Here is a 14,056-nt window from a genome sequence, read left to right on the forward strand (position 1 = left end):
TGTGATGTTTTGCACTAAATATTTTCTTTTCTGACACAAAATGTTTAGGTTTTTTTTTCTTTTCTTTTCACCCGGCCTGTGCAGGATTCTGGAATATTTCTAGCTGGAAAAGTCTGGCTTTCAGTATTACTGATCTGATAGTGTGTTTAATGAAGCAGAAAAAAATTCCCCAACTCCTGGCTCAGTTAATTCCCTGTAGACACAATTCAGACGTCAATCACCCTGGAAATCCCCCACCCTCGGTGAAGCTCCGCCCTTTTCTTCAGTCTCTTTTAACGCTCCTGAAAGTCTCACAGTCCACAAGAGCTATACACAGACTTCCGATACAAACATGGAGCTTTACCGAGGCAGCAACGCCAACCAAATGGATTATAACGATGATGGCCGCGGACCCAAATCTGGGAAAATGTTTGCGAACAACGACGACCGTTTAGACAGCGGTTTGGATTCGCTTAAAGAGGAAGAATTCACGGACGTGGAGACTCAATTCTGTCGGATGAGTGTGGCCGAGGACGAACCCTGGAGGAAAGTGCTCACCGAAGACGGAGACACGTAAGTGCGCTGAGATTTTTAAAAACAATATTATGCAGCGCATGCAAAGCATTTATGTGCATTTGCTTTTTTTTTTTTTTTAAAAAAATAAAAATAAACGGCATAATATATAATGCACGAAAACTACTTTTAGGTTGCAGAGAAGTGTTTATTTATTTATTTATTTAGACCCCATTGTTGTTTTACGCAAGTTATTAGTGCAATGCAAAAAAGTCCTTCGGCACATTTAAGTAATTTTGAATCATAAAAAGACTAGAATAGCTACTTTTAGTTTGTAAAAAAAAAAATAAATAATAATTTGATGTTTAATGTTTAATTAATTTAGGTATTTGTTTTTATAAAATGCTTATTGTACTGCAAAAGAAACTTAAAATAAAATCAAAGGTTACGATTGTTCTTGAGCACATTTAAAGTCCTGCTCATTCCATTCACGAAGCGTACTGCGCATGCGCAGACACCCTACAGTCATAATGGGCTTTATGTAAACAGAAACGCTGCATCAGTACGGACTGTTCTCTGGCGCTGCCTCAAAGTGGGCGGGGCTTCGCAGGTCTCTGGCCTGGCGTCAATGTGGGCAGGGCCCTGCGAACTCGGAAAGTCCCGGGCTGCGCGCCACAGTCAGACGCGCAAGAGCTGCGCATGTCCCTACTAGGAAAAATACTGTGCTTTGCACACCAAAAAAAGTTGTTTTATCACCACAAATGATTTACAGTTGCATAACAATGTTTACTTTCTATTTTAAAGGTATCTACATCTTGCTGTTATACATGAAGCCAAAGAAGCTGCACTGAAAATAATCAATTTGTCCTATGGTGCCCCCTTCCTCAACATCCAAAACAACCAGAGACAGGTACATCATGATTAGTTTTGTACAAACGATCACATTTTAACTCTATTTATGACTATTTAGCTCATACTAAATCACTCTCTTCTCTTCAGACTGCTTTGCATTTGGCCGTCATCACAGACCAGCCTCTTATAGTGGAGCAGTTACTTAAAGCCGGCTGTGATGCGACTTTAGTGGATGACCATGGAAATACTGCCCTCCATATCGCCTGCAGAAAAGGTTCTCTGGCCTGCTTCGGCCTCCTAACGCACGGCTGCCGGCAGCAGCTTCCAGCCATCCTCCAGACACCTAACTATAATGGTAAGCTGGTGTTTACCATGCTAATTTGCTTCCAGTGATCTTCTGTGATTTTCATCAACGTTTTTGGTCTGATTTGAACCTGTGTTTACTCTCCAGGTCAGAAATGCATACACGTGGTCGCCATCCAAGGCTACCTGTCGTTGTTAGAAAGCCTCATCCAGCTTGGCGCAGAAATTGACGCACAGGTAAGAATGAGTTGTTTTTTCAAGTAAAGCTAAATTATTTGTACGTCAACCGCATTGGCTAAAATGCTTGTTTATGTCTTTAGGAGCAGTGTAATGGACGAACCGCTCTCCACTTAGCAGTCGACCTCCAGAACTTTGAGCTGGTTAAACTTCTAATCAGCAAAGGCGCTGATGTTCACAGCTTCACGTACGGCGGTCACACGCCTTATCACCTGACCTATGGCCGAGCCAACACAGAAATCCAAAAAGTCCTGTATGAGCTCACAGCACCACACCTAAGGGAACTTCCAGATAGTGAGTCAGAAGATAGCGACGAGGATTATGAAGAACAATGTATATCTGGTGATGATGATGATGATGATAATGTAAGCATTCCTTTTCTTATGTTCACTCAGATTCAAATAGTAAGCGTGTTTATGTGATCCTAATGTCATTTTTGTTTTCATTTCACAGATATATGATGATATTAAAATGATGGGGCAGGCGTAGAAGGACTTGTGGTGAATGGAGAAAGAGATTGATGTTCTCACTCAAGGTGCCCAGGAACGAGTCCGCGGTGGAGCCCGCAGGGTCTCAGGGGTCTCGGGTGGCTCGCGGCTCACCGGCGGCGCAAGTACAAGACAGATGTAAAAGGTGTCCCGGAAACGAAGGGTGTATTAGAGCAACACTGGAGAGAGTCCGACTAAAGTGTACCGTCGGCTCTCGATGATGGACCGTACTGTCAGCTGAATGACTGGCTGTGTTTCTGTTGTACTGTGATGTAAAATATTGTGTATACAGACAGATTTATTTTTATATTAACGTGTACATGTGTATATAAAAGATTGAAACTTGCTTTGTTGTTTTGTGGAAAGATATAACATTTTAAATTAAAAATTTCAACTTGATTTTGTCTCTTTCCTTGGAAATGCATGAGAACAAGAGAAATGAGGAAGTTAAATATCCTTTTGTGTCACTGAGGAGAAGTGTTTGCAACTGAAGAACTTGTACTCTGTTTTCCGTCAGCTGAGTTCACTGGAATTTCCTGAGCAGGAAGGGCCATTGAGATAAAATTGGCAATTCTGAAAGTTCCCCTACTTCCTGAATTCCCAAAATAAGGAACGTTGTGGATTACACAACGCTGCTTTATGCAGAATTTTGTCAGGGATGTACCCACATGGAACTTTTTGAGTTTTGAAATACATTCCTAGAAAGTGTCTCCCAGGCTGATGTTCTTGGGAAAGGGTGTAGTGTTTGTTAGCGTTTGGCATGTTATTTGAACTCTGATCTGATTATATTAAGGCAAACTTCAACATTATTAGCGTTTGCAATTTAAAGTCACATTTAAACCACCAATGTGAAGTGAAACTCCTTGAAAATTTCCTCAAACTTTCATATTCAAGTCATGCAGTTCAACTCACTGTCACGCTTTGCTTTCGTCTTGCGCTTTACAGTAAAGGAGAGCCGAGAAGTGTATGTGGTTTTCTCGATTTGAATACAAACCTGAGATGTTTAAAGGGAATCCACCTTCAGCTTAACCCTGCTTATTTCCGAACGTGAATCCGGACTGCACGCCTTTCTGATTTTGAGATACCGTTGTGTGTCTTCAGTCCCTGAGACACCTCTTGAAAAGTTCCATGCAAATGATGTAGTCATAGCGCTCGCTTTTACTGAGCCCTGAGGAGTCTGGTTAGGACACGTAGGGCTCTTGACGGCTCCTGTAACTGCAGGAGAATACTTATATGATTCAGCCAGATCCGAGAAATGACAGCAGGCCGGCACTTGGAAAATCCGACTTTTTTTTTTTTTGCTCTCTCTATGAAGCACTACAACTATGCAAATACTTTGTCTAGAGGGGATTCTTAAAGTGAGAGTTTTGGAAATGCTATTTACTTCTTGAAAAGAGTGTAAGAAAACACTCACTGCTTCCCATAAATGGAGACTGAAAGACCCTTCCTGATGATTGAAAAGATAAACTAGTGATATTTTATTGGCGCCAATTGGAATGTACTGTAAAAAGCAGGAAATTGATTCAGGCAGCAACACATTTCCTCGTAAAAGGTGACAACATGCAATATAATATGGTGACATAATTTCAAGTTAAAGTTTAATGATTTTAAATAACACCAGCTTGAAGTGCTAATATATATATAATATATATAATACCAGTCAAAAGTACTATTTAAAATAACCGTTTTCTATTTGAATATATTTTAAAATGTAGCTCATTTGTGTCATTTCAAAGGTACATTTTCAGCATCATTACTCTAGTCTTCAGTGTCACATGATCCTTCAGAAATCATTCTAATATGCTGATTTGCTGTTCAAGAAACATTTATTATTATTATTAATATTATTATCAATATTTGAAACACTCGAGTACATTTTTTTCAGGATTCTTTGATGAACGTAAAGATCCAAAGATCAGGATTTATCTGAAAGTCAGTATAATTTTTTAATATAGAAATTAATATTTACTATTTAGCAAGGATGGTCTAAATTGATCAAAGGTGATAAAGACATTTCTAATGTTACAAAATTTCTATATCAGATAATATTTCTCAAAGAAACCTGAAAAAAAAAAAAAAAAAAAACTCAGCTGTTTTCAACATAATAATAATAATAATAATAATAATAATAATAATAATAATAAATGTTTTTTGAGCAGCAAATCAGAATATTAGAATGATTTCTGAAGAATCATGTGACTGGAGTAATGATGCTTAAAATCACAAGAATAAATTACTTTTTAAAATATATTCAAATAGAAAACAGTTATTTTCAATAGCAGAAATATTCCAAAATTGTACTGCTGTGTTGCTGTACTTTGGATCAAATAAAGGCATGGTGAGCAGAAGAGACTTCTTTAAAAAACATTAAAAATCTTAACTTTTGACTGGTAGTGTGTGTATATATAAGAATTTTAAACTATTTTGTTAAACTGAGAGGTAAAAAATTTAAGCAATAAACACTGAAGGTTTAGCATCATTTCTTAATGCAATTTGTAAATTAAAAAAAAAAAAAAAAAGCATTTTCATTACACATTACAAATTTCTGAATTAAAGAAAGGAAGAACTGAAAAGACATTTTCCAAAACATTATTTTTTTATTGTACTGTTGCAAGAAAAAGCTACATAAACAGCAAAAAACATCAGTTGACCTGAATATTGATGACATGATTGTGATTCTCAGACTTTTTTTTGTCACAGGGTAAGACTCGTGCAGATCTTCTCAATCCCGTTCAGTAAGAGCCATGAGGTGGGTATCAATCTCCGACTCTGACAAAATTCTGAAAAATATAGAAATATACATAACTACCAAAATGAACATCATAAATGTACTCAATCATTTTACATAGCAAAAGGTATAAGAACCATGTGGTTTGAAATACATAGACTACTGTTAAAAAGTCTGGGTTTGGTAAGATTTTTTAAATGTTTTGTTTTTAAAAATGTAAAAAGTATTTTATATATTTTAAAATGTAAGCTATTCCTGTGATGGCAAAGCTGAATTTTCAGCATCAGTACTCCAGTCTTCATTCTAATCATTCTAATATGCTGATTTGGTGCTAAAAAAAGTCTCTGATGACTACAAAGACCTTTTGTAACATTCTAAATGCATTTACTGCCACTTTTGATCAGTTTCATTTGCCTAAAATTCCTATGACTCTGAACGTTTGAATTGTACTGTATGTAGATAATATGAAAGTACCAGCCTGCAGTATTAGTTACTGCTAGCACCGAGTGGGGATTTTTCACCGTTTATCAACTACGGTTTGGTGGTTGACAGACAGGACATATGTAAATGCTATGTAATGATATGTAAATATTACATCCTGTTCTATGTGCAGTGTACAAACTCACCTGAACTTGGGCTCCTCTGTGGTAACAACCCCTATCTCCAGCTCTGAAGGCTTGAAGTCGATAGCCAGAACGGTAGACAGGCAACTTATCGCAGTCTGAAAAAATAAAAGGTGCACAAAAAACTCAATGTAGAAGGATACAACCACAACAAAGGGTATTAATTCCATTTGGGGTGAACGTATCATACCTCTACTGTTTGGTCAAAGGTCCAATCCAATTTCTTCTTCACCTTTTTCTCCAAGAAGCTGGTGGCTTCTGTTTGTTTCACCCCTGCAGCAGTGGCCTTGAAGCCGCAGTAGTAACCTGCAGGATCGCATTTGTAGACCTGCGGCCCTAGCTCCTCATCCACGCCAACCACAATCATACCTGACGGGTTTTAACAACACATTATATTGACATTGCCATCCATATTGTTAAGTCATAAACATATGATTTAACAATAACATTCCTTAGTATGGAATTCTGGTATGTTCTGAATGACCTACTATGCTTTTCTTACTAGGCATGCGGTATGCTTACAATGCAATGCGTGTGTAATTTTTGCATGCTTAAAATACATGGATTTCTTACTAAATCTGTCATAATCTGAAGTATGAGAATACTACATTTAATACTCCATTGCACAATGCAATGATGATCTTAGGTTGCTATCTACTTCAAGAAATATTTCTAATTATCAATTTTAAAAACAGCTGTGCTGCTTTTTGTGGAAACCATGCTATTGTTTATCCAGGATTCTTTAATGAACAGAAAAATTCAAACATTTATTTGAAAGAAATATTTTGTAACTTTCTTACTGTCTTCATCAATGCAATGCATCCTTGCTAAAAATTGCACTGACCGCAAACATATGAATGTAGATAGTATGACAGTACCAACCTAGTAGTGGTAACAGGTGGTACCAAGTGGGAATTTTTTTATAGTTCACATATAGATTATGGTTTGGTGGCTGACATACAGGACATATGTAAATAAATATATGTAAATGCTATGTAATGATATGTAAAAGGTATATTGCACAATGCAATATGTTAGACTTGATATTCGATATTATCTATTTCTAGGCTCATTATTTAATTGAAGTATTAAAAGTTTGGGTGTTTTACACACACATATTAGATTAAACATAGCAAAAACTGATATTTGAGATTGCTGTAAGCTCATATGATAATATTTTAACATACCACACTTTAAATATTTATTGTTGCATGCTACAGATTGTTTCACAATCTACATTATATAATGTGTAATAAGTAGTTAATGAGTTGAATCAACATTAAGCAGACTTTAGCTTAATACTTACATTTTATGAATTTTGCAAACTTGACACTGTTATTGAACTAAACTGAATCAACATTGAACTAAACTGAGCTGAAAAATGACATTAACTTCTGAAAAGTTGAATCTAATTAATTTATAATTGATGTGAAAGTAACAGTCACTGAACTTAACTGAATCTACATTGAACTGACTAAAGCTGAATATTTCTACTATTTGTCTTCTGTTGAGCCGCTTTGAGCTGAATTGAATTTATTTCATAATTAATGAACTTTGCCACCTTAACACTGTTATTTTCCAAAACTGAGCTGAATTATGACACTATTGTCTTCTGTAAAGCTACTTTGAGTTGAAATTGGATATTTAATAAATCAATGAAATTTGCAAGTTACATGGTCGTGTAAAAGTCAAGTTTTTGGACAGTATGATTTTAAAAAGTCTCTTTTGCTCACCAAGCCTGCATTTATTTGTACAGCAAAAACAGTAAAATTTTGAAATATTTTACTATGTAAAATAGCTCTTTTCTATTGGAATATATTTTAAAATGTAATTTATTTCTGTGATTTCAAAGCTAAATTTTAAGCATCATTACTCCAGTCGCATGGGGTCCTTCAGAAATCATTTTAATATTCTGATTTGCTGCTCAAAAACTATTATTATGTTGAAAACAGCTTAGTAGAATTTATTCAAATTTCTTTGTTGAATAGAAAGTTCAGAAGAACAGCATTTATCTAAAACAGAAATCTTTTGTAACATTATAAATGTCTTTATCATCATTTTTGATTAATTTAAAGCATCCTTGCTAAATAAAAGTATTAATTTCTATCATTCCTTCATTTCCCTTCATTCATTCCTATCATATTTCAGATACATGCTGATCTTTGAATCTTTTTATTCATCAAAGAATCTTGAAAAAAAAAAAATGTACTCAACTATTTTAAATACTGATAATAATAAAAAATAAAAAATGTTTCTTGAACAGCAAATCAGCATATTAGAATGATTTCTGAAGGATCATGTGACCATGAAGACTGGAGCAATGATGCTGAAAATTTAGCTTTAATCACAAGAATACATTTGATTTTAAAATATATTCAAGAAAGCAGTTATTTTAAATAGTAAAAATATTGCACAATATTACTGCTTTTGCTGTATTTTGGATCAAATAAATGCTGGCTTGGTGAGCAGAAGAGACTTCTTAAAAAAAATAAAATAATTAGAAACTTTATATATAAACTTACATATATAAACTTTTGACTGGTAGTGTACTTTATATTGTATAACCCTCTATACACATAAATGTGGCTTGATTCCATTCAGAACACACAGCCCTCAATCAGACCACATTCTGATACTTACAGCATCCCAGTGGCCTCATCTCTGCGTTTTGTGTGTACACCTGTGAGATGTCAGCAATGCGCTTGCACAGCATGTCTACTGGGATCTCATAGCCGTATTTATACTTCCAGTTAGCAGCTTCGTATCGCGCCCTCTGCACCTGCGACCTGCTGTCAGCTTCACAGAGAAACATAATACATCACATGTGGTGTAAAATAATACATAGTTTTACATTTCACCATACAAAAGAGCTGAAGATGATATTCTAAAATTCACTTAAGCTGGACAATAGCTGTGTGCAGAGGTGAGTTTACCTGTCATGCCAGACATCACACAGCCAATGTTTTCTGTTATTCTGAATAAATGGGTGACAGTGGACGCATCAAGAAGCTTATCCTGGGTGATAAAAAGAGGAAGACTTAATAAGAGCATTCACAAACATCGCTCACACAACTGCAATTAAGTCACTGAAACATTTATATGCATAAATTAAATACAAATTCAGTTTATATTTAGGAGCGTGGCTGACAAATAGTAAAAAAACTTACTGGAACTTTCTTTTGAGTAATAACAACCGCACAGTCTTTCCCTCGAACAGCTACTGATGTAAGACCTCCCTGATTAATGGCCTTGAATGCATATTCTGTGAAAAATAAAATGAACATGTTAACTATAATAGTAAATATTTAATAAAATGCATGGCAGAAAAAACTTTTTTATATTTTATTATTAGCATTTTATTAATAAACGAGAGAAATGTAACCATACATAAACATATAACATATTTTCCAATTCAAATATATATATACTTTCAAAATTATTCCAAATATATATACTTATAAGTGCAATATAGAATATATATGGGTGAGAATAATTCTAAAAATGTACTGACTTGTACAAGACAGAACCTGGATTTAGAATAAGCTGCTTAAGTGAAACGTGAACAAAATTATATAAATCTCTGCATGCATAATATTCATAATTATAAACATGAAACCGAAAGTGCTTTTATCCATACTGATATAAACAATGAGTTGAGAAGAATCTATCATGTAACCAAAATCTGATTCATACGATAACAAATTAATGTTTTAAAACGCTAATTAATTTTAGCAAAATACTCCGCTTATATTTTTTTTGCATCCATTTTAACTAAATGAATGTTAAATGCTGCAATAAACACATTAGTCTGAGCAAGAGACAGTGCAGAATGGTCCTGGTGCAAAATGACTGGGCATTTATTCTTTCGATTTAATAAAGATACACTTTCTTCGATACGCACCGACTTGATAGAGTCTCCCCTCAGGAGAAAAGATGGTGATGTGTCGATCAAACCCCGCGCTCGAGCCTCGGGACATAATGCGACAGAATTACTGTTTAATATTGAAGTTTGTAAACAGATCTAACCACACAGCTCTGCTGTACACCGGAAATGATAGCACCGGCTCCAGCATTCATATCCGGGTGAGATGGCGTGACGCGTCGCACTCAAACAGGCCCAAGCTTGGTAAAAGCACTTGTTGCAAACAAAAATAGTTTTATTTAGATATAGTCGATGTTTGTATATTAGGAATCTTTTGCAAAGAGAATAATATTTACAAAGAGCAGTTAATTACATTGTTTTTTTTAGTATAGTTTTACACAATTCATATATTTAATTTTATGAACCTTTTTGTTCCCTTAAGAGTGGGCGTGGCCATTCATCCGCGTCCAGATATTTTTAGCTGTACAAAACAGCTCGTTTTGCTGCTTGATATTGCAAATATATGTCTTACCATATTGTTTTAATGTATTATCTACATTTAAACACTGGTTTATAGCCCAAACAGTTTTACAGTTTACTGTACGTTGTTATTAAGTTGGCTTGAAAAAGCCAACTTACTGATATTGTATTTAAACTTCTTCTTCTTCTGAGACCCTTTTTTAAAACGTATCTCCTCCTAGAGCTTTTAAGCTACAGCCACCAAACTCGGCCCAGACCTGCAGACTGGTCTGACTCGGGTTGCTATATCTTTATCTTTTTCGTAAACCAGACTGTCAAAACCACCAAAAAATCCCATAGACTTACATTGATGGAATGTTCAAATGAGCCAACTCCAACTGTCAAAATTCAAATGTAAACTCCAAGAATCCTTTGAGACTATGAAGCTTCACTAATCCATTTAGACTCATTCAAACTCATCTAATATTTCTAATCTATTTAAATCATGTTAGCAGTATGCTAATCATGCTAATTATGCCAGCAACATTCTAGTAACATGTTAATCATGCTAGAAACATGCTAGTAACATGTTAAACATGCTAGAATCATGCTAGTAACATGCTAATCATGGTAACTACATGATAGTAACACCTTAGCGACCACCCCGGGTACCCTAGCAACCGCCTAGCAACACCTTAGCAACCACCCCTGAGTACCCTAGCAACCGCCTAGCAACAACTTAGTAACCATCCCTGGAAGCATAGCAACCGCATAGCAACACCCTAGCAACCACCCTGAGTACGTTAGCAACCGCCTAACAACACCTTAGCAACCACCCCAGGTAGCAACTTAAATAGCAACCACCCTGAGTACTCTAGCAACCACTTAACAACACCTCAGCAACCAGCCTGAGTACCCTAGCAACCGCCTAGCAACTGCCCTGGATACCCTAGCAACCACATAGCAACACCCTAGCAACCACACTGAGTACCCTAGAAACTGCCTAGCAACACCTTAGCAACCACCCCGGGTACCCTAGCTACCACATAATAACACTCTAGCAACCACCCTGAGTACCCTAGCAACACCTTAGCAACACCTTGGCAACCGCCCTAGCAACCACCCTGGACACCCTAGCAACCACATAGCAACACCCTATCAACCACCCTGAGTAACCTAGCAACCACACAGCAACACCATATCTATCTGTTTTTCTAATAGACTGTATTGCCTTTAAAACATTCAGACTTTAATCTTTCAAACTATTTTAAACTGAAAACTATTTTAAACTGAAAACAGTCAAACTTAAAACTTTTAAAACTTTCTGGCTAGGCTTTTTCAAGCCAACTTAAAGTTTGTCTACGAACTTTACTATCTAGTTCTTCTTGTTATTTCCCTACAGTGGGTGGCGAATGAACCAGAAGTCTCACCCATAGGCTTTCTTCCGCATTAAAAAGTAATGCTCATTTTAAAGAAATACGACAGATGGATTTAGAGGCTTTTGCATCTGAGCTCTTCAAATATTAACCCTTAATGGAGTAGTTAAATAAGTAAAAAAAAAAAAAAAAAGTAAACCTTCTACTTCTAAATGCAGAACTGGTTTAGTCAGTGTTTGAAATCTTACACAGAACAGCCATTTGTGAACAGACATTTCATCTTTGGTCCAACGAGATGTAAAATTTGTGACGCTCCGAATTTGTGCTGCTAACTCACAATAATCCAAGCAAACACTTTACATAATGGCAATATCTTTTATGAGTGTTTTAAGGACTGCTCATGTATACATCTAATATTTTACTAGGATAAGTAAAGAGCACCAAAGAGCATGTTTAATTACTCTTAATTTGCCACCTCCTGTCAGTTATGAAAACACCCAAAAAACACTGCAAATTGTCAGTTAAAATCTGCCTTCATAATATAGCTGAACCTTGCCTTAATGAATTGTCACAACTTTTTAAATTTATTTATATTAAAAAACCTGAAATAGGTTAATGGCACAAGTATTCATACCCTTAGCTGAAGCATCTTTATAGCGTCAAGTTTTTTTTGGGTATGATGCGACAAGCTTTGCACATCAGCATTTGGCAATTATCTGCCATTCTTCTCCTCACGTCTTCACATCTCAAGTTCTGTCAGGTTGGATGGGGGCAGACGAACAGTTTCAGGTTTCTCCAGAAATATTTAAATGCGTTCAAGCCAAGGCCCAGACAATTCTTCATAATATAGCTGAACCTTGCCTTGATGTTGTGACAATTCTTGAGTATCCTGGTTTGATAGTGCATTAACTAGAAACCGACATGGTTAACTTATGCTAGTGAAAAAAAAGCATTTATGCAAATGGACTCACAGCCTTATAGTTATAGATATAGCTCTTGTGACTTAAAAATATGGGCCTCAGAGGATGTTTTTTTTTACATGATTATAAAAAAAGCAGTCAACATTACATCCCCTGCAACTGTACCTGTTATAAAATAACATAGAAGTAGATGTGCAATAAAAGAAACAGAAGTGGATAGCGGGTTTTACATTTTTTTTACACTTTAAATTTTATTTAAAAATTATATATATATATATATATATATATATTTTAATTTTTAAAATTTTATATTAATTTTATAGTATATTTTCAATATACAGTGCCTTGTGAAAGTATCCATACCACTTCATTTTTTAATTTTATGTTGCTGCCTTATGTTAAACTGCTTTAATAACTTTTTTTCCACATCAATCTACACTCCATATACCATAATGACAAAGCAGAAACAGAACTGTCACAACTTCGTAAATGTATTAATAATAGAAAACCTGAAATAAGTTAATGGCATAAGTATTTATACCCTTAGCCAAAGCACTTTCAGAGCCTCAAGGCTTTTTGGGTATGATGTCACAAGCTTTGCACATCAGCATTTGGCAATTATCTGCCATTCTTCTCCTCCCGTCTTCACATCTCAAGCTCTGTCAGTTTGGATGGGGGCAGACGAACAATTTCAGGTTTCTCCAGAAATATTTAAATGCGTTCAAGCCAAGGCCCAGACAATTCTTCATAATATAGCTGAACCTTGCCTTAATGTTGTGACAGTTTTTGAGTATCCTGGTTTGATAATGCATTAACTAGAAACCGACATGGCTAACCTATGCTAGTGAAAAATAAGCATTGATGCAAATGGACTCACAGCCTTATAGTTATAGATATAGCTCTTGTGACTTAAAAATATGGGCCTCAGAGGATGTTTTTTTGATGATTATAAAAAAACAGTCAACATTACATCACCTGCAACTGTACCTGTTATAAAATAATATAAAAGTAGATGTGCAATAAAAGAAACAAAAATGGATAGCATTTATTTTTTTGTTTTTACATTTTTTTACACTTTAAATTTTATTTAAAAATTATATATACATACATCATTTTAGATTATTTTCATTTTAATTTTTAAAATTTTATATTAATTATATAGTATATTTTCAATACATAGTGCCTTGTTCCTTCATTTTTTCACATTTTATGTTGCTGCCTTATGTTAAACTGCTTTAATAACTTTTTTTTCCACATCAGTCTACACCATAATGACAAAGCAGAAACAGAATTGTCACAACTTTGTAAATTTAATAATAATAGAAAACCTGAAATAAGTTAATGGCATAAGTATTTATACCCTTAGCCGAAGCAGTTTCACAGCCTCAAGACCTTCTGGGTATGATGCGACAAGCTTTGCACATCAGCATTTGGCAATTATCTGCCATTCTTCACATCACGTCTTCACCTCTCAAGTTCTGTCAGGCTGGATAGGGGCAGACGGACATTTTTAGGTTTCTCCATAAATATTTGCTTGCGTTCAAGCCCAGGCCCAGACAATTCTTCATAATATAGCTGAAACTTGCCTTAATGTTGTGACAATTCTTGAGTATCCTGGTTTGATAATGCAACTAGAAACCGACATGGCTAACCTATGCTAGTGAAAAATAAGCATTTATGCAAATGGACTCACAGCCTTATAGTTATAGATATAGC

General features: G+C 35.4%; 2 protein-coding genes across 2 annotated transcripts; one reads left to right on the forward strand and one right to left on the reverse strand.

Moving 5' to 3' along the window:
- The first annotated feature begins 273 nt into the window (after nucleotides 1-273).
- On the forward strand, nucleotides 274-2,771 carry nfkbiab (nuclear factor of kappa light polypeptide gene enhancer in B-cells inhibitor, alpha b). The gene is made up of 6 exons (XM_051133075.1): nucleotides 274-552; nucleotides 1,297-1,402; nucleotides 1,492-1,699; nucleotides 1,796-1,884; nucleotides 1,968-2,249; nucleotides 2,338-2,771. The coding sequence occupies exons 1-6, from the start codon at nucleotides 332-334 to the stop codon at nucleotides 2,371-2,373; spliced, it is 942 nt and encodes a 313-aa protein (XP_050989032.1). The 5' UTR covers nucleotides 274-331; the 3' UTR covers nucleotides 2,374-2,771.
- A 2,185-nt stretch (nucleotides 2,772-4,956) lies between these two features.
- psma6a (proteasome 20S subunit alpha 6a) lies at nucleotides 4,957-9,791 on the reverse strand. Its single transcript, XM_051133077.1, has 7 exons — nucleotides 9,625-9,791; nucleotides 8,891-8,985; nucleotides 8,657-8,738; nucleotides 8,364-8,519; nucleotides 5,914-6,092; nucleotides 5,727-5,821; nucleotides 4,957-5,152 (listed from the first exon to the last, which is right to left on the reverse strand). The coding sequence occupies exons 1-7, from the start codon at nucleotides 9,698-9,700 to the stop codon at nucleotides 5,095-5,097; spliced, it is 741 nt and encodes a 246-aa protein (XP_050989034.1). The 5' UTR covers nucleotides 9,701-9,791; the 3' UTR covers nucleotides 4,957-5,094.
- Between the last annotated feature and the right edge of the window lie 4,265 nt (nucleotides 9,792-14,056).

This window comes from Labeo rohita, chromosome 17 (genome assembly GCF_022985175.1).
Source record: "Labeo rohita strain BAU-BD-2019 chromosome 17, IGBB_LRoh.1.0, whole genome shotgun sequence".
NCBI classification, from domain to species: domain Eukaryota; kingdom Metazoa; phylum Chordata; class Actinopteri; order Cypriniformes; family Cyprinidae; genus Labeo; species Labeo rohita.